At 37.0% G+C, this 20,814-nt stretch overlaps 1 protein-coding gene across 5 annotated transcripts in view; it reads left to right on the top strand.

Annotated features, from left to right (window-relative positions):
- The window catches only part of UBR3 (ubiquitin protein ligase E3 component n-recognin 3), a 215,276-nt gene that overhangs the window by 118,324 nt on the left and 76,138 nt on the right, over window positions 1-20,814 (top strand). For all 5 annotated transcript variants that reach the window (XR_006277987.1, XM_038422811.2, XM_038422812.2 and 2 more), the window contains 2 exons: window positions 16,212-16,361; window positions 16,900-17,033. Coding sequence is in view for 4 of the 5 variants with exons in the window: in XM_038422811.2 (XP_038278739.1) it covers window positions 16,212-16,361; window positions 16,900-17,033 (284 nt within the window). In the remaining variant the exon portion in view is untranslated. The remainder of the gene's footprint in view (window positions 1-16,211; window positions 16,362-16,899; window positions 17,034-20,814) is intronic.

Here is a 20,814-nt window from a genome sequence, read left to right on the forward strand (position 1 = left end):
TTAAGCTTCAGTTTCCCCACCTGTAAAATGAGGATGCTTACTCCATTGGGGAGATGTGAGAATTAATTAATTTGATTTTGTGTACAGTTATTTGAAAATGGAAATTGCTACATTCAGTATGTGTGGTATTGTTTGTATTACAGTATGATCATTCTCTTTTAGAGTAAATGTGGGTAGACAGTGATAAACATGGACAGAGAACAGGAAATGGTATCTCTTTAAACACAAATTTTTTACAGTTTCCAGAGTGCTTGAAAGCTTGTCCCTTTCATCAAGAGAAGTTGGTCCAATAAAAGATAAAAACCTCACCTGCCTTGTCTCTCTAATATCCTGGGACCAGCATGGCTACAACTACACTGCATACTGAAACACAGGCACAATCTGATCCTCAAAGGGCTTCCTGTGTTAGTACAAATGGCATGACTTTCCATGTTTTTTAATATTAAATGTGCTTATTTTACAATTCAAAAGAATCTTTTAACTGCAACCTTGCAAACTCAGTTTTGATTGAGAGAGCTCAGAGCTCTTTCTTTCTTGTATGTAATCATTTCTTGTATGCATATTATTTAGGCCATCAGTTGCGTTTATATTCCTCATTGTCTTCTAATTATACTCCCATTAATACCTATGCAACAGTATTGCCATTTGGGTTGCCTAGATGTAATTGAATGAAACTTAGTAAACATTTGTATTCATGCACAAGAAAGAATAGAGTCCATTTTACTCTGTTTTAACAATAGTATGGATTCTACAGGACTTACAGCAATATATATAATACATATGTCAATAAAGTAAGCAGATACAATTCTGAATATACTCAAGGAGAAGATCTATTGATTAAGAAAGTCATTTTTATATGAGAGAGTCAAGGTGGATGGGGTAATATCTTTTATTGGACCAACATCAGTTTGTGAAAGGGACAAGCTTTTGAGCTCCACAGAACTCTTCTTCAGGTCTGTGGAGCTCAAAAGCTCATCTCTCTTAGCAACAAAAGTTGGTGCAATAAAAGATTACCTCACACACCTTGTCTTTTTCATATCCTGGGAGCAACATTGCTACAACAACACTGCAAACAACTATCTTTGTATAGTTACATTGCAGAGTTAAACTGGCAATATGATGTCTGATATAATCTCTTGAGCCTTGTAAACCCCCCCCCCCCCCAAATTGCTACTTTTAAAACTTTCTCTTAAAACAAAGTTGTCATGTGATGACCTTAGGCTTTGTCATTGCCACTCCATAGCAGTGCAGCGTCGAAAAGTTACAATGTTGCATCCATGTCACAAAAAATTTTGGGATATTTAATGTCCTACAATTAATTAATTAGCAAAGCTCAAGTCCTCTTCTTCAAATTAATGTCTTCTAATAAATTTTATAGATACTTGTAAATAATTGAATGAACCCTTAAGTGAATTGGTAAAAACTGTTCCAGGCAAACTTCTAAACTATTGTCTCAAATATACTTTTGTCTTGAACTTGACATATTGCATAATTTTATTATTTATTTTATTAGGAATGTTAAATATCTTGTGTTCCTTCAATAGTTTTATCATCTTTGGAGTACTCAATTAAATTTATATGGCAATGCCTCTTGACAAATGGGAATTATTAGTGCTTACTCAGTTCTTTCCTAATATGCTGTGATTCTCAGCAGGACATCTTTCAGTCCTTAAAGCAATGCTCCTTAGCAAAGGGAAAAAAGTGCACATTTTTAAAGCAAGGTGACACACATTTCCTAACACTCAATCTTCTGAAGCCAGTTAGAAAAATAAATTAGCTTTTACTGGTCTCCTGAGAGCACACATGCTGGGTCAGGGCAAAAGATATTAGTGTGCTAATAATTGCTTTGATGCTAGGGGACCACCTTGACACACAATGTTCAGCTGGAGGAATGCTGCCTACAGTTAGCATTGTAAACTGTATTTAGCATGTTTAGACACCTTTAACTAGCTTGTTGATTTCTGAATCTCATGCACCTAAACTCAGGAGAATACAGAATGAAATATAATGTCAGCAAGGTCACTATTAAATTCTAAAATAAAACAAAGCACCAGATGTTTATCAAATTGGTTAAAGTTTGTACTAGGAGGAAGTGTATGTTGGGATTTTGTTAGCTTGGGGCACTCAGTTATGTTGATACAGGGCCAAACCCTGACTGGTGCTGAGCAACCCCAGCTCCTGTTGAAATGCATGGGAATAGTGGATGCTTTGCACCACCAAGGATATCAGTTATAGATTTAAATGCTTTCTTCGTCACTCAGTAATATTTAGTGTTAACTTTATTTTCTATAGCTACACAGAGTTATAGTCAGTTTATTTAATAATTTTGAATACAAAGAAATCTGAGGACATGATGGAACCCTTTAAAAAAATCACAAGAACTTTCCAGTTGGTAGGTTTCAGAGTAGCAGCCATGTTAGTCTGTATTCGCAAAAAGAAAAGGAGTACTTGTGGCACCTTAGAGACTAACAAATTTATTAGAGCATAAGCTTTCGTGAGCTACAGCTCACTTCATCGGATGCATTTGGTGGAAAAAACAGAGGAGAGATTTATATACACACACACACAGAGAACATGTGTATTTAACGTACACAGTGTGTATGATAAACCCATTGTTTCATGTTCTCTGTGTGTGTGTATATAAATCTCTCCTCTGTTTTTTCCACCAAATGCATCCGATGAAGTGAGCTGTAGCTCACGAAAGCTTATGCTCTAATAAATTTGTTAGTCTCTAAGGTGCCACAAGTACTCCTTTTCTTTTTTCTAGTTGGTAGTAATCAGAGAATCCCCCATAGTTCTAAAGCAGCCCTCCTATACTGTATTGCTGGCTGGTTCTATCACTAGCATCTCTCTGAAGTACTTTCACTATCTTCTGGGCATAGACTATGTTGAAATGACACTAGATTTCAGGAAAACAGACAAAAGTTTTGTGTGCAAACTGAACTATGTAGTTGTTATGTTGACTTAATAAGGTTGGGATGTTTTCCAGAGCTAGAAGTGCAGAGAAATTGGCATCAGAAAGTAATGCACTGAAATTTCACTTCGATATTTCACTCCTGAACCATGGCATGAAGGAAACCTGACACAGTTTCCAGCAATTCCAAACAAATTATGTGGTATAGAAAAGATAGACATTTTCAGCTCATCTTGAAGATGACCAGGAAAGGAAGAGGAAAATATTCTCTTTAAGTGTTACGACTTTTAAGGGAGGCCTAATATTAATTTTTAAAGAATTTTTTCTTTTATTTGAGAAATTTTATATCTTTTCTACTTATTCTTTCCTGAAACTCCGAATGATGGACTGGAGAACTACTAGGTTTATGACCTCAGAGAAATCATTCAAGAAAAACATGATTGACTGATATGGGGCATTATCGTCATGCTGACCATTATCATCTCATAGTTACCTTGTTCTTCCTGTTTTTGTTTTATTCACCTGCTGTTTTGTCTACACTGCCACTTTACAGTGCTGAAAATTTCTCACTCAGGGTGTGAAAAAACATTCCCCTGAGTGCTGCAAGTTTCAGCGCTGTAAAGTAGTAGTGTAGATAGTGCACCAGCCCTGGGAGCCATCCCCCTCATGGGGGTGGGTTTTTTACAGTGCTGGGAGAGCTCTTGTTAGCATTGCTAGTGAAGACATACCCTTAGGAACCATTCCTACAAAGACTTAAGAAGGTGTCTAACTTTCTTTGTGAGTAATCTCCTTGATTTCAGTGGGACCCCATCAAAGTTAAGCATGCGTATAAGTCTTTGAAAGATTGATGCCTTAAACCGAGTATAACAGTGTTCAAGTTTGTGTGTGTTAGTTTTGACCGGAAGTACATATACAGTACTAGTATTTTCAAGTGTGTGGAGATGTACAATATTCAGAAAAGGGTTGTGATAATTCCAGGCTGAATTTCTTAAATATCGAATGTGGTTATCAGTATCTGCTGGGTACCGAACCTCAGTCAGTACTGAAAGTCTCATAAGGAGCAAGCACTGAGATTTTTCTCTAGGGCTAGGAAAGATGTGGCCCTGTGATACCTCTTGAGCCAAACTGGATGTAGGCAGAGAGTAAAAAGACTCTAGAGAATGAGTAGCATGAGCCAGGAAGTGTGGGTAGGGGTGTTTGCCTGTTTCTCTCTCAAACTGGGGAAGAATGAAGCAAGAGTGAGCCAGACAGCAGAAAGGTGTGAGTGAGGTCTTTGGGGCAAGGGAAAGTACAGAACAGACCATATAATTTTTATGCCAAGAGAAATATTTCCAGATTCAAAATTAAGGTAATTTAAAAAAATACAAAATACCTTTTTCCTAACTGTCAGTAGCTGATAATTTTTTTTTTGTCTCTGCTAGAATAACTTAACCTCTTCTTTTTCCCTTATCTCCCTCCCTTGTCTTATTCACTTCTTCCCCAACTTGGCTTCCTAACATCCCCATCTTTGTAGTGCCCTTAAAAATTCCAACAAACTAACCCCAAGTACTGCTGGTCTTAAGCATCAGCTGCTTTCTTATTGAAGTGACTCCTGTCAGCCAGGAGTGGCTCTTGCCTAATGGCACTGGAGAAGCTGAGAAACCTGTTGGATGTAGGTGGCAAAAATGTCAGGGGAAGAAGGTTTAAATAACTGGAAAAGAAGGGCCTGCAAGCAAGGGCAATGAGAAGGAAGGTTTTAGGTGAGCAGAGTGAATGAGATTGAAAGAAGTAGGGAGAACAATAAAACATCTACCAGAGAACTGTGGACAGAAGGGAAGAAAAACAATAGATGTACTGAGATGGTGTTGAAAATCTGTATTTTGACTGAACAGTAAGTTACATATTTTGGTGTCAGTGATAGCATGCTTCAGTAAACAAAAAGATTCCCAACTAGTCGTGTGCAAGGATAGAATCATTACTATATTAGATCAGTCAAAATACAGAAGTTCCTGATGCCATTTTATTATGAGATTTTAAAAACATTGATTTTTTTCCATTCTGAATTCCTTTCTGACAAGAGAGCCGTTTTCATCTTTTCCACAAATTGAAAAACTTTACCGTGACAGCAGAAAATATATGGCTGGGGCTATATTAAAATAATATTGTTAAAGGCTAACCTTTTTAATTACCAGGACTGGATTTTAGAATTCTGTGCAATTGATCTATACATAGGTCCATGATGCTGCAGTCCTGGAATTTGTCTCAGAATCTATAACCTAAACTTTCTCTAAAAGAATCTTTTGCCCTTAATTACATTTCTAGCCATTTACATTTCCAAATGTGAACCAAATGTAAACTGCTGCTGTGTTGTCTGCCTGAGGCTGCAGAGAGCCTGAATCCAAATGCTCTGAGATGTTTGTACTGTTCAGTTTAATCAACCATTTTTAGCTACTTTATTTTAGCAAAAACATCTAGCCGATATGCTTATCGATGACTGTTGGTTGCAGTGGAGGCAGTAAGTTCTTGTCAAAGGTTGCTGGTCTAGGGAACGGCGCGATCAAGCACAAACAAAAATATCATCTCTGATCTTGCACTAGAAGGAGGGCAGGGGTGAAGATGCATTTCTTGTCAATTGCCAAAAGCACAATCACCTTTTGGTTGATTCCTGCTTCACACAATTTCCCTCCTGGGTGTTAAAATCCTTAAATGTCACCTTCACAACTGCCAAGACCTCCAGCTTTTCATTAGCAACTACTACAGCGCGTATATGTTTTTTTAAAAAAAAAGTGCTGATGCAAACTGAAAACATGAGTGTACCACAGCACTTGAATATAAAAACAAACCAAGGAATATGTAACTTAATTTTATTAATAAAGTACAAGGGTGTGTTAGATGTTTCATGTTACAGACTCCTTCCCTAAAGAATTTATGATTAGTTATGATCAGAGGTGAAATTTGGTGAGCACCTAAGGTTTTGTTTTATTCTTTTCTCCATGCTCTCCTTATTTGTTCTTCTTTGTCCTATTCTTTAGCTTGTATTTATTTGTTGTATTGAATATACAGTACTTTGGTTTTTTAAATTTACTTGAAGCTACTGCAAAATGTCCAGTTTGCCACAGAATTCAGCACTGGAATGCTACAGAGAACAATGCTGTCTTGCCTATACATACAGAATTCAAGACAAGATTTCTTTGTCCTGTGGGAGGAATATTTTTATTTTTGCCTGTTTAGAACATAAATATATTTTTTCATATTCAGGATAGGATGAAGAAGCCCCTTTAAACAGCTTGGAGTTGAGAAGCAATTTATTTATAATTCCATTTTCCCCCTTAAATCATTGTTTTTCTTTGCTGGCAGTTGTTAGAAAGTGCTTTTCAAAGGGAGGAAGGGTAAACTGCCTTAGGGCTTGACATCAGTATCTCTTTGCAAATGGCTTGCAAAAATTTCCCTTGCTCAGAAAGAGCAAATTGTCCCAGCCTACAAACTAACCATATTATCTTCTTGATATGTGCAGTCAGTGCCATTCTAGTTGGTGAATGATTCAAACCCTATAGCAAATGTTTTCACTATTGGGTTAACAATGCAGTTTGCTATATGAGAAACAAACAATGGCTTCAGAGTTAAATTACTTTGTCCTTGGAAATGTATTTCAGTTAATTTGGTACAGCTTACCTTGTTTCAATGAAGTCTTGTTGATGGTAATAGGAGATATTTTATGTTTAATATATTACAGACTCCCAAAGAAAACGATGAATATAAAGAATAATTTTCAGAATTAAAAGTACCTAGAATACTTGCTTTTTATGTAGCCAACATTGTTTTAATACCATCCTAGAAGCTAGAAAATGTCAGTTCACATATTTTTAAAATTATTCATAGCTAAGATTCTCTATATATTTCTTCTTTACAGCACTTTACAATCATTGACTAATATAAAGGATTTGGGTAAGGAGGCATAGCACTTCAACCAAAAACTCCAAATAAATAACTACTTAAAACTTTTTAAACAAAATATTGTCAGTGAACATACAGTTCATCAACTCACTTCAACAGGAGTAGCTACTAATATAAGGAAATAACCAAACCATTGCTCACCTTACAATATAAGCCTTGTGAAGTTATACAACTGTGGTTCCATGGAAGAAGGAATGAATTGCCTAGATCCCATCTGATTCACTAATGATCTTCAACTACAGCTAAAAAATGATAGGAAGGAAAAGAGAACATCACTGATAGAATTAAAATAAAATTACCTAAATACTAGAGAGAGAAACCAGTCAATTCAATTGAATATTATATAAAAAAATTATAAATGTCTAACAAGGCATGAATAACTCATGACAGACTACACAAGACATTTCTGCATTATGATTTTCACTATTTATATATTAAAACAAATTGGTATGGTGTCAAAAAGTATACTGAATATTAAATTTGCATATAAATTCCATCTGTTGTAAAACCCTGAGTTTTATTGAATCTGAGTGAACGACCTCCAAGTGAAATCCAAAATGGATAACTGAAATTCATGTACTTCTGAATCATTTGAGTACCACAGTCGTTATTGCACATTCATAAGATACAGTAGTAACGTGTTTTGACGGTTGGGTTGTGGGGAGGAATCTCTATCCATCTCCAGTGTCTTGAATGAGAAACATGGTTGTCTGGATCCAGCTCAAGTTCAGCTGGGAGCATGTGGTTAGAATTAAGGTAGTGAGAGGGTAGGTTGCTCAATAGAGAGGAAGTGAAAAAACAGGAAGGCTGGGACAAGAAGGAACATAGGAATATGCACCCCACTTATTGCCAGGCATCCTAAACCTCCTTCACCGCTAGTGATGTGGCTCTTTTCAGTTCACCGTCAGCATCCTGATCCAGTCAAGCACCCTGTGCCCATCCTCTTTCCTGTTGCAAAACTCTATTCTGTGATATAAGCCACAGCCTGAATCTTCTCTTCCAAACTACCAAAATCCTTTCAGTTCTCCTAATCCCCTTCAGAATATTCTTCTAACTCTCCTTTCTACCAAACAAGCTACACTTTCCTCCTCCCTATGTTTATTTTAAGCTTGTGGTCCCAGGTTTGTTATTATACAGTTATCTTATAACAGTATTGTAAAGCCAGAAGTTGATGGTATACTTTAAAAAATGCCCTTCTGGCATAGACCCAAAACTACTTTTATCTGATTAGTTAACTGCAAAAGACATGCTTAATTACCTGCAACTACTGTGTCACCAATAAATACATCTTTCTTTTCTTCAAATGTAAATATGTGTAACCTGGGTTAATTCTTTGGAGTTTTAGGCTAATGGCACTGTATTTGTGAATTTTGTTCTTGGACAGTACAGTCTCAGAAACCATAAGTGCAGTGTGTGGAGCTTACATAGATGATGCTTTTTTAGCAGAAAACTTGACTTCAGCTCAGAGGCTAACTGGGACCATTAATTTAGCCTGAACCAGCAATCTTAAGTATGGTCTTGTCTGTTTAAACAAAAATCTTGTCTTGGTTTAATGATTACTATTGAGGTTTTGTATCCTCACCCGTTTTTCCTTCAGTGTCAGTCAGGAAATTGCCTTCTCATTTGAATAGTAAGTAGTCTTCTGGATTCAAAGATCTAGCCCCATTGTATTTATTTTTTTTTATTTTTTTTTTATTTTTTTTAAATAGTGGCTGAAAGAGCCTTGCATCACATATAAAAGTTTATGGAGTAAGCCTACTTTTGGTCATTTGCATTCTTAAATCCAGGCCAATGTGTTTTTGATCCTGTTCCCCACATGCAATGAGGAAGTAAGAAACAATGTTGGCACACATCACCGTGTCTTGAAGCTGTGGCTCTGAAATTTTTTAAAGTCATATCTATATTTTGATTGAAATTTATGCTAGTTTTATTTTCATTTTTTAAAGACAAATGTTATTGAGAAATAGATTATCATAGTTTGGATACAAGTACCAGATATTGACACTTGTCCCTGCAAGCAACTGTAAAACGAGCAAACCCTGGAGTAAAATATTTTTGTTATGTTCATGCAATGTGCAAATATATATATAATATATGTGTGTGTGTGTGTGTGTGTGTGTGTGTGTGTGTGTATATATATATATCAACAATCTGCCTGAACCCTGACATCCAAATTGTGCACTAATTCATCTGGCTGATTTTTGTGCTAATCGGAGGGAAGCAGAGCCTAAATAAATCAAATGCATAACTTTTTTTGTGTTACAGTATATTGCTGAAAATTGTTGAACAAATACTGCTAAATCTAGACTATTTTAATTTCCTGTTTATATTAAAAATTGCATGTTAGGAAAATGAGAACTTTGAAGGAAGTAAAAGGCGAAAATGCTCTCATATTAGATAGCCTTATGTGGTTTTAATTCATTGGAAGAGTTAAAAATGAAGAGACAAGGCTGACCATTTCTCAGAAACTGGGGCAATCGAAATTGCATCCGTCATCACGACTGACAAGCAGAATGCACTAAGTGTCTTGAAAAGTATTATCTGAAAAGGCAAAAAACCTGCTTACACCAAACTAAGACAGAGATTAAGCACACATTATACAAAACCTGTGAACAATATAGGTTACATCTGGGATGTGCCAGTTAATAGTTGATATACGTAAGTGATATTGAGGTATTTTTTTTAAGTCTTGCAGTGTTAGTATTCCACCTCCTTGTGAAAGGATATTGAATTGATGTGCACACCATGCTGTATTGAAAGTGATATTTTATTTAAAGCTGACAGTATTGAGAAAGCAGGAACACTTCGCTTATTTCCTTTCCACACACCTCTGGCTTTAGGAGATGAGGGATATTGTAAAACAACAACAACAAAAATAATCTAAAACAATCCCAAAGCTCTGGCCAGTCAGCCATTGTTTAGAATGGCATTAAAAATATTGAAAATTAAAAATAACTTTAGTGATGCTGTTTTCCCCTTATGATAACAGATGTCACACACACTTTCTCTGATAGCTAATGTATAATGTAGTACTTTGAATTTCAGAGTGGGGGAAAAATATTTGAAATTTATATAGTTTGTTTTTCATTTCATCAGGCTGCCACTAGATGGTGATAAATGTTTGCACAATTTTAATAACCATAGGCTAATAAGGATTGCAAGGAAACTGTTTTCATAAAGTGATTTAGCTTTCTGCTAGTATATGGAAAAGTCATATTGCAATGATATTCATTAAGTGTATATACAAATTAATAATCAGCATATTGTGGCCTCCTTTCCCATTGTAATTTTAGCTCCCAACAACTTAAAATATCTTCCTCTTGTGACAATTGATGATTTATTTTTATACACTAGGCGTTTTAAGCTTTTAGAGTTGGAAATGTTTATACTATTTTTTTGTATAGAGATAAATGGGAAGTGAGCCACACTCTTTCACACCACACTCTTTATGGACATTTGATAAATATCTGACTTATGAATTGATGTACTGGGTATTATGACAATAAACACCAGTTCTGAATGTGCTATTCTGTTTCCCAGGGTGGTGCTTGGTGACCGACAGTGTTGTGATTTCACTTACTGGTGTGCTATTTTCACTACTTCCTTTAGCAAAGTTCTAAAATAAAACTGCTGTTGGGAGGATTATCATATCCTCAGCTTTTCTGGAGGAAAGTGGTTACCCCCATGTTTCCTGATAACCGTTTGTTATCCCAAATCGTGTCAAGAAGGTCCGTCAGTTGTATGAAGTAAATATTATTGCATACTTCACAAAGTCTTCACTCTGAGAGAGTCCTTTTTAAAGAAACAAATAGCCAGATATTGAATATTATTATATCTATTTGTGATCTAAACAAATCTATAATCTTCGCAATAACTTCCAAGTCTGTAGTCTGTGGAAATTCATAGATTTTCAGCAAGGAAATTCAGATATTTAAGTTTTAAGTGAAAGTAGTACAAAGTCGTTTCAGAATACAGCAGGAAGGAATCATGAGCCTTCCTTTGTACTTCAGAAACTTTCATGTTACATCCATCAAAAAGATGAAGAAGGGAAGAAAACCATCCTGGAAATCAATAGAACTGGGGACATAATTTACAAATGAACAGAAAGGTTGTTTGATAATTATAAGAATGATTTCAATTATTGCATTATGTGACTAGACTAAATATAATTTTTATCATTATTTTGCAGCTAGAGAAATGGTACAGCCAAATTAATATAAACACCTCAGGTGGAACTGCTGTGTTCAAGAATATAAATATTGAAGGTTATCATTTTCATTTAACATTAAAATGAATGATTGTGGAATGAATACCTATTAAAGTAATATCATTTTGGAAATGATGTTTTTTTCCATCCTGTAACTTTGTACTGGTTTTAGTGCTGTTAGAAAGCCTTCTTAATGAAAATGGTTTTATTGCTGTTTACGTTTCTAAGCAATCCTATTCTAAATACTGATATTTCTAAATATGTGTGCCTAAAGCAAGATATGTAAACTTCACTTGCATTCTGTATTTATATGTTGTTGTGAATTTTCTCACCTGAGAGATGAGACAGGTCCTGGGCTAAAATAGTTTGAGTGCTTCTTGGAAGGATGCACCCAATAAGCAGTGATGGGAAATTACACCTTCACAACTGGGCCTCTCACTTATGGAGTCCACAGGGACGGATTCTCTCTCCAGTCCTCTCAACATCTGCATGTATCCACTAAAGGGACTGACATGGACTAACATGCCAGCAGTATGCAGATGACACACACCTCTACCTATTCTTTACCCGTGCGACCATATCATTACCATCAGGTTGACCACAGGAACTTATAACCATCACACCATAACCATAACTATCACTACCTTCTACTCTAAGTGCAAGTCACTCTTCTGTGACCTTGATTTCTCTAACAAACGTTACAGAAATCTGTAAATGTGTGTGTTGTATGTGTACATTATAATATATTTTGAAAAAGTAAAAGGAAAAAAAACCCCTCCACTGCATATGTTTCCTTCTACTGGCAAGAAAAGGAGAGAATGTGACATGTGACAGATGTTAGTTACGCTACTGGAAGGCTCAGATAATATAGCATTGAGCATGGTTTAGGAACCCAAGAACCTTTATAGATTAGAATACTGTATGAAAGCAGGATCAGTATGCTATTTTTAAACGTTTATAAATACTTCTATTAAAACCATGTTTTTAAACCTTACTCCAAGCACAAGCTTCTTCAGTAAGGACTTTTTAGATGCCACCTATCAACTTCATATTCAGCTGTTTTTGCTGAATGGTTAACTTTTCTTTTACAATGCAAAAATGTGTTATGTTTTTTTTTTTGTTTGTTTTACTTTCCCATAACTTCAAAAATGACTTCAAACATCCACCATCATCTGTGGGAAGAGACTAAGCATGGAAAATGCAGTCCAAATCTGAATTTCATGAGAAAGTTATGAGCAAGTGAAAACAGAGTTATGGTCAAAACTGTCTTGCAGCCTTTACTATAATAGACACTATTCGTGACCACTGTCATACTTCAGACATTTCAGTTGAGTGGCCTGCACTAATACTTAGAATGAAAAGGACAGTTTTGTTTTTGTTTATTGCTTGATGATGGATGAGTCACTGTCCTTGGAGCACTTTTAAATAATAAACATTTCTGGTTTTAAGCAATATCTGTTGAAAAATGTGGCTTGTAATTTTTGCAGATATGCTTGTTTCACCTTCTGTTACACAGATCCACCATACTCAGTAGGCCACTGAGAATATTGTTAAACTCTGAAAATAGTTCTGTTCAATCTGTGATCAGCGAAAGGACTTGATGTTACTGAGGGAGAGGGGAGGAAGCTTAGAATAATCATCAGGCCTCCATTTGAGTTCCAGAGATATACAAGGAAAACTCTGTAAAATTGCTTTCTTTCTCATGACTTAAATAATTTTGTTGTACAATGACTAGATCAGCAATTCCATATTTCAGTGAAGAAAAGTAAAGTCCAGGTTAGTTTTAGCTTTAAGGTTTTTTGAAACAATTCATAACCATGTTTTTGCAAACTTGTTCCATTTAAGGAAGAACTTCATGCTGTCCTTTAAATAGTGTCAGTACAAGTTTGCTCTTTTGGGTGCATGTGAGCCTTTTACATTGAAGTTTGAACCCTCTAGAAGATTAATGACTATTGGAGCAGCATTCATGGTTCTGTGCAGTAGTAAATGTTCAGTGCAAGATGTTAAGATGCTGTTTACTCAAGACCTCTCTCTCTCTCTCCCTCCCCCCCGCCCCCCACACTTTTCCAGTCTATGGAGAAATGAGTTCAGAATTCTCTCTGCTTCTCCTGCTGTTACATTTGGCTGTTTTTATTTTCCAGTTTCAAAACTCCAACTCTCGTTTGTATAGAGTTAGAGTTGTTAATTTACTAAAATGTTGGAGTTGGAGGTGCATTGTTGTCTCAGTCCTGTTTATGTCATCAGGTCCAGTTGGCCTTTGCTTTCGTTTAGAGTCCCTGTGTGAGATTTGGTGCTGCACATTTAAGAGGCACAGTACAAAACTAGCTGCCCAGGGACTGACTAAAGTGGCTTTACGTCAGCTTTGTGCCCTCCCAATAATGGGCTGCTTTGGGGCCTCAAGAAGCTTTCAGCTGACCTTAGATAGCCCTGGGAGCTGCCTGATTGGCAGTAGCACTGCATGGAATCTCCACTGCTCTGCGTGATCCTGTCCTGCCCTGAACATGCGCCTCCTACTCCCAGCTTGAAATGGTGTCCATATAAGGCAGCCTTACAGCTGTCATAAGCAGTGTCTGTGCCAGCTGCAGCCAGGGCTTTTTGGCCCCCTTTATGCTGCTCTGGCCCTTTTAGCTTGCGTGTGGTGTGGTGCAGGTGTGAAGATCTCTTCCCCTCTGTAAATCCATCTCCCATGGCCGAGTCCAGTTAAAAACAAAACAGAAAAAACTCTGTGTTTCAACCGTGCCCATCTTGTAAGGGCAAGATGTGGATCACAAACACCCTGAAGCAACTGGTATAGGGTCGCCTGCCTGGGAGATACTCAATCTTCACTTTTAAGCTAGTAAGGATTTTCAGTTCTATTTTTAGTCCTCCTATTTAGAGGAGACATTGAGAGCCTCTGACAGATTTTGGCTCTCTGGTTTTGGCCTTAAACCTAGTCATATTTAATCTAATAGACATATCAGTGAATCATATTCCTGTCCAAGGATTTTTTTTGTCCAGACTTCTGACAGTCAAAAGGTTCCTTTAAAAAAAAATAATGGCCATACTTTTCTATGTGTGTGTGAAACTCCTCTTGTATTTAGTTTAATAAATTGATAACAAGCCACAAGGAGAGATTTCACTGTCTATATCAATAAAAACTCCAGGCAAGATTTTCAAACCTAGGAGCTTGGAGGTATAGTAGACTCCTAATTTCATATTTAGGCATCTAAATAAGTGGCCTGACTTTCAGAAGTGCTGAGCACCTGCAAATCCCACTGAAGTTAATGGGAGCTGCGTGTTCTGAACATCTTTGAAAATCAGGCTTTTATTTAGGTGCCTAAAATTAGGCATGTAAGTTTTAAATGTTTTGATTTATATCCCTAAAAGCAATAATATCCACTAAGAGAGTCTGTGAAATCCAGATCCTGATGTCTGTCACTCTTTACATAGTGTTGCATAGCAGCAAATACTTTTATGACTGCACCTCCATATTTTTACATTTGGTCTTCTCTACATTCCATCTGAACCTATATTTACATTTCCCCTTAAATTACATTTGTTACTGGAGAAAGCCACATTGAACAGTTTAGATGTTAAAAGGCCCCCAAATTATCTTGATAAAAGCTTAAATATTTTCTAAACTACCTATTTGTTTGTGGTGTATGAAGACAGTCTGGGGGAACGTCAAACTTTTATACAAACCAGTTATGCCCTTGCAGGTTTATCAGAGCTCACTGACTCTAAAACAATTTCCACAGCTCTTCTTGGGTATGTGTGCATCCCTGAGATATGCCAGGCTGCTACCTGGAGGTGCATTCACGCACGTACAAACACTTCACAGAGCAGTCCGATACCTTAATTTAACTAGTTCTCTTCAGCTCCACCCCCTTAAAGTGTTTTTATTGCTGATTTCCCATGATCTTCAGAATTTATTCTGACACTAATTAGAGATAAAAAGAAAAGGAGTACTTGTGGCACCTTAGAGACTAACAAATTTATTTGAGCATAAGCTTTCGTGAGCTACAGCTCACTTCATTGGATGCATTTGCTGGAAAATACAGTGGGGAGATTTATACACACACACACACACACACACACACACACACACACACACACACACACACACACACACACACACACACACACACACACACACACACACACACACACACACACACACACACACACACACACACACACACACACACAGAACATGAAACAATGGGTTTTATCATACACACTGTAAGGAGAGTGATCGCTTAAGATGAGCCAGCAGCAGCGGGGGGGGGGGGGGGAAGGAGGAAAACCTTTCATGGTGACAAGCAAGGTAGGCTATTTCCAGCAGTTAACAAGAACATCTGAGAAACAGTGGGGGGTGAGATGGGGGGAAGAAATAACATGGGGAAATAACTTTGTGAGTGTAAAACTATTTCCCCATGTTATTTCTCCCCCCCCACCCCACCCCCCACTGTTCCTCAGATGTTCTTGTTAACTGTTGGAAATAGCCTACCTTACTTGTCACCAGGAAAGGTTTTCCTCCTTTCCCCCCCACCCCCCCGCTGCTGGTGATGGCTCATCTTAAATGATCACTCTCCTTAGTGTGTATGATAAAATCCATTGTTTCATGTTCTCTGTGTGTGTATATAAATCTCCCCACTGTATTTTCCACCAAATGCATCCAATGAAGTGAGCTGTAGCTGTAAATTTGTTAGTCTCTAAGGTGCCACAAGTACTCCTTTTCTTTTTGCGAATACAGACTAACACGGCTGCTACTCTGAAACCTGTAATTAGAGATAGAAAAGGTTACTTACCAGTAACTGGTTTCAATGGATATGGATTCACACTCATCACCCTTCATCGCTGCTCTTCAGAGTTTTTTATGTAGAATCTAAGTAGGTGAAAGAAACCGGCATCTCAGAGCTAAGGCTCTTTATAAGTATGAAGTGAACATTCAGTTCTGTGAGGGAGTAGTCTTTGCTTTTCTACAGTGTTTTGGCTCTAGTGCACAGTCTGCATGTGCACCCATTCTACTTGAAGTATCAGGGTTAGTTGTAAATAGTCATCTGTGTTTTTTGATGATATCCTATCTGGGAATAGGATTAATGACATTTTATCCGGATCCATATGCAAGATGTTTATTGCATCCTAATTATTCCATAACTTGTCTGTTTTTCTTAGAATCGCCCGATGCTGATATTGCTATGGAGATAGCCACATCAGAACAGCAGGTTTCTGAGGCTGTGTATGATTGTGTTATTTGTGGACAGAGTGGCCCTTCCACTGAAGATCGACCTACAGGACTAGTTGTGCTTTTACAAGCCTCTTCAGGTATGAAAAGGGGATTATTGGAAAAGCCAGTGTTCCAGGAGTCCTTGACAGCATAAACCCCATACTGTTAAGGTGCCTCATAGAGCCTTGGCAAGGGGATGAGGGAGACATGCTTCCATATGGATGGTCCTTGCATCATGCAGATCTGTAGGTTTAAAGAGCTAAACACTTGGCTGCTTCTGTGGGGCTGGAGATGAGAAGGAGGCTCGTCCTGTTCACTCTCCCGATCCTCCAAATCCTCTTGAATAATCCCAAAGGAAAGCCTCCTGATGGGAGCATAGAAACCTGGTATTAAAGGAAAAATGTAAAAATTAGCCATATGTACCTACTCCATCAGAGCATAGAGCAAAAGACATTTTCACAATTTAGTTTTTCTTTAATTTTTCCCTACCATTTCTGTTAGCATCAGAAACAAAACTTTTTATCTGACAAATGTGGTTATATCAACAGTTTCCTGGGGTAATTTTCATTTAATCTTTTTTCATTGGGCATATATCATTGTCCATTTTACTCTTGTTCATCTTTTTTCTATGTATAGTTTTAGGGCAATGTCGCAATAGCACTGAGCCAAAGAAATTACCTACCAGTGAAGAGGAGCAAATATACCCTTCGGATACATGTGCAGCAGTACATGATGTTAGGCTTACAACATTACAGCGGTACTTTAAAGATGTAAGTATTGGTACAGGGCAGTATTATCATCTCTAAAAGTGCTGTGTAAAAACATGAATTGAATTACTGGTTGTATAATAATTGTGCTCAGTGTATTTAGAATTTTCCTGACTTTTTCTGCATCTGAAAAATTAATTGAAATAAGAATGGTGTAAAGTATTTAAATTTGATAAGCTCTTTGGTCTTTAAATTTAGGGCCTAATTCTCCTTGTGCAGGTTATTCTACATAGGTCAGTGGAAACTCTGCAAGCTAAAATTTTCATACAATATCCTTGCAATACTGGAATAGTGGATGTCATTTCAAAAGATAGTGTGACTAGGAGAATGAGAGTTGGTTTGCCATAGAAGAGACCTCAGTTCTATTTCCAGTTCTGGTAGAAGTGACCTTTTTCATCCTCCCCAGTTATTTTTTCTGCAGAATGAAAAAATGATAATTGTCTACTGAGGGTAAAGATATAATGCCTGGTTAATAAGAGTACACTGAAATATTAACAGGGATCAAAACAAGAAGTGATTTGAACTCATGGTTCTCTGATGGCCAGCCAACTGCACTTTTCCCGGGTGACTGGGTATGCTTTCTCTGTGTCAGGGTTCTGCACACAGCTCCAGTCTGGGTTCTGCACACAGTTGCTGTGACATTCTGTGCATTGCTTCCAGCAGCCCAGTTCACCTCCTCATAAAACCAAAACCAATGTCTAATAACTTATTAATTGTTAGCTTTTGGAGCTGGTTCTTGGTACTGAACACTATAACTCAGCAGGGCTAGCCCAGTGATAACTTATGTAGAGACAGCCTATAGTTTTATCCTTTTCTCTGTACAAAAAATTATTGTAAAAGAGTGAAAATTTTAAAAAAAGGTCATTTGCTGGGGAGAGGATTGCATCTCCGAATCCTGGGATCAGATGACCCCAAATCTGCAGCACAAATGCTACCCTGGGCCCTCTGCTGACATACCAGTTTTCAAACTGATCTAACTAGACACGTGAAGCTTAGAACACTGAAACTCTGGTTTTAAACAGAAAAGCTGCTGCCATCTTAACTCTAATGTGACTTGTGGCAGCCCCATGATGCACTCATAACACAATCAGTTTCTAAACAGAAAACTGAAATCAGCCAACTTCTGGCAGCTTGTCTGATTTGTATGCAGTAGAAGGTTAGTAGTCTGCTTTGAATTTTTTATTTGTTTTGATAAAGGTGTTTAAATCCGTCAGGAAAACTTTCCTGAACAAACAGATCTTCTACTAAAAGTATCCATAGATTGATTTTAATTTTTTGGCATTGAGTTGGCATTATATCATTTAGATGTTACCTTTCATTTCATGATATTTCATCAACCCTAGCATAAGATACCCACCAAAGAATGACAGTAATGCACTTACTATGACCTGTTGCAATTAATAATATATTGCTTTTGTCAAGCTCAGAAGGAGACCTGTTAACAAGCCAAAACTTGGTTAATATAACTGTCGGTCTTAGTCTGGCAGTTTTTCAAACTGCTAGTGGACAGTTATTCCCTAGTGAAGTGTTTTTAAAAAATGTATATAATCTATATTGCTGTGCTTTTCTCATGATACAAATATCAGGGGATTTCATTAAAAGTGTATTTTATTTAAACTTGACCTTATGGAAGTGTAACTTCATGATCAATCAGATTTCTTCATTTCTGTGAGGCTACATTGAGTGTTTGTAAAATAATCTAAAAGATATTATAATGACTCAGTGGCTTAATACTTTCTGCTCTAAAAAACTCTGTTTCCAGTTCAGACATTAGTTGGATTAGTTTCTGCTTTCAAGTTTCTAGATCACTACTGTGCTAAAAATGTCTCTGCATGAAAGAACAAATCCTTAAATTTCTTATTGGCATAAAACCAGAGACATCTGTTAGTGTCTTGAGTGGCTTGTTCCGCTGAAGTAAGCAATAAGAAATCCTTTTGTTGATCAGCTGTGCCCTCAGCAGTAGGTGTCCTTCCCGTAATGACAAGCACTGCAGAAGGTTTCAGGAGATGGAAGGATGATTTTACTTAGTTGTGAAAATTGTTTGTAAGATACAAAATAGGACCCATACTCTTCCACTAGAAGAAAAACATACATTGTTTCAAAAGCCATATACTATATAGTGCAAAAGAAGGTTATTTTAATGTTTTAATTTTTTTCTTAAAGTTCTACCTTTTTTGGCTGAAATTTGGTGTATTTGCTCAGTCAGGGAAAAATGGCTAAGCTATTTTTAAGAATGGAAAGAGTGTGTGTGTGTGTGTGTGTGTGTGTGTGTGTGTGTGTGTGTGTGTGTGTGTGTGTGGAGAGAAATAGTGTTTTTTCAATTGTGGGAAAATGTAAAAGAAATAACCAACCCACAACTCTAGACACTTAGAAGCTGTTAGAATCTTGAAATTTGGCAGATCCCTAGTTCATTTATTGATCCTTTGTTGTTTACGCATGTTATGGTAAAAATTCTGTTCTGATTTATTGAAGTTAAAAATGTTTACAAATCTTACTATGTGTATTCACACCGACTACTATCATATGACAAAACTAACAATCTGCCAACTTTCCAGTGGCACTTCATGAGCATGTGTATTTATCAATTGTGTGCAGACTTCCACTGAGTAGGCACTCTTTAACTATTCTAAGGGATTTTCACATGCACACATAAGAAAGTTTAATGGAATTTCAATTTTAACAGGTAGGGAGATTGTGGAACATGGTCTGGTAAAGTGCATGTGGAAGGAAGCAGGATTTCGAAGAAGCCTTTGGTTTGTGTGACGCCCTGTACCTTATTCCCTGCATAAAATCCACATCTCGCTCAGGAGCAGGAATTTTTCTTGATAGATTTTTTTCAGTGGTGTTTATTATTTTATGATTGCCTCACAACTATTAATGAATTTGTCCTAATGTAATTCCAGTTCAGTACAGGTAAAAATGTGGTATCACCATTTCATTTGGGAGAATTGAGGCATAGAGAGATTGTTATTTGATGAAGGTCCATGGGTGAACTAGCATTAAAATCTACATCTCTTGATTATCCTTCCTCTTTCTGTGGACTCCTGCCTTATTCGCTATATGGACCATCCCATTTATGTAATAAGTGCTGCAAATACCAATCTCTCTGGCTGCAGACAATGAGCTTTCTCAGTGAATGAAGTTCATTATATAGGGACTCATCCTAATTCACTATATAATCTCACTTGATTCACCACCCAATCTGTTCCTCAGTTGGGGGCCAGCAGGAAGAAGAAAGACTGTGTTATGGTTAAGGTGGTAGATTCAGGCCTTGGAGAGCTATAAAATGTTAGAGATCAAATTGAAGCAGATAAAATAGAAGAATGTTCTATATGTTCATATGCAGGAAAAGAGAGGTGTTATACCACCAAAAAAAAAAAGCAAACCACCACTATGTTGTTTTTTTGTTGTCCATTACAAATCCTTGCAGGGCAAGTCTGTTTTAGGGCTAAAACAGGTATTTTTGCTGATCATTTTTACTGTTTTCTGTTCACTATTAGGTTTTTTGTATAAATGCAATATATGCATTTTAATTTTGTGATTGAAATTGCATGTATTATAAAATTTTCTCATCATAATTCTGTCTGTTTTTCCAGCTGATCATTTCTTGAGTTAGAGTACCATTCACCAAATTGTGTAGTTTTGTGATGTGGCCAAATAGGGTGCTAGGATGATGCCAACAAGCTATGTTAGGCTTTAGACCTGGGCTGAGGTTTGACTTCAAATCTCCACAGCCCAAAAGTTGATATATTGAATTATTATGCCACTTAATGTCTTTTTTTCA

Source organism: Dermochelys coriacea, chromosome 11 (assembly GCF_009764565.3).
Source record: "Dermochelys coriacea isolate rDerCor1 chromosome 11, rDerCor1.pri.v4, whole genome shotgun sequence".
Lineage (NCBI taxonomy): Eukaryota > Metazoa > Chordata > Testudines > Dermochelyidae > Dermochelys > Dermochelys coriacea.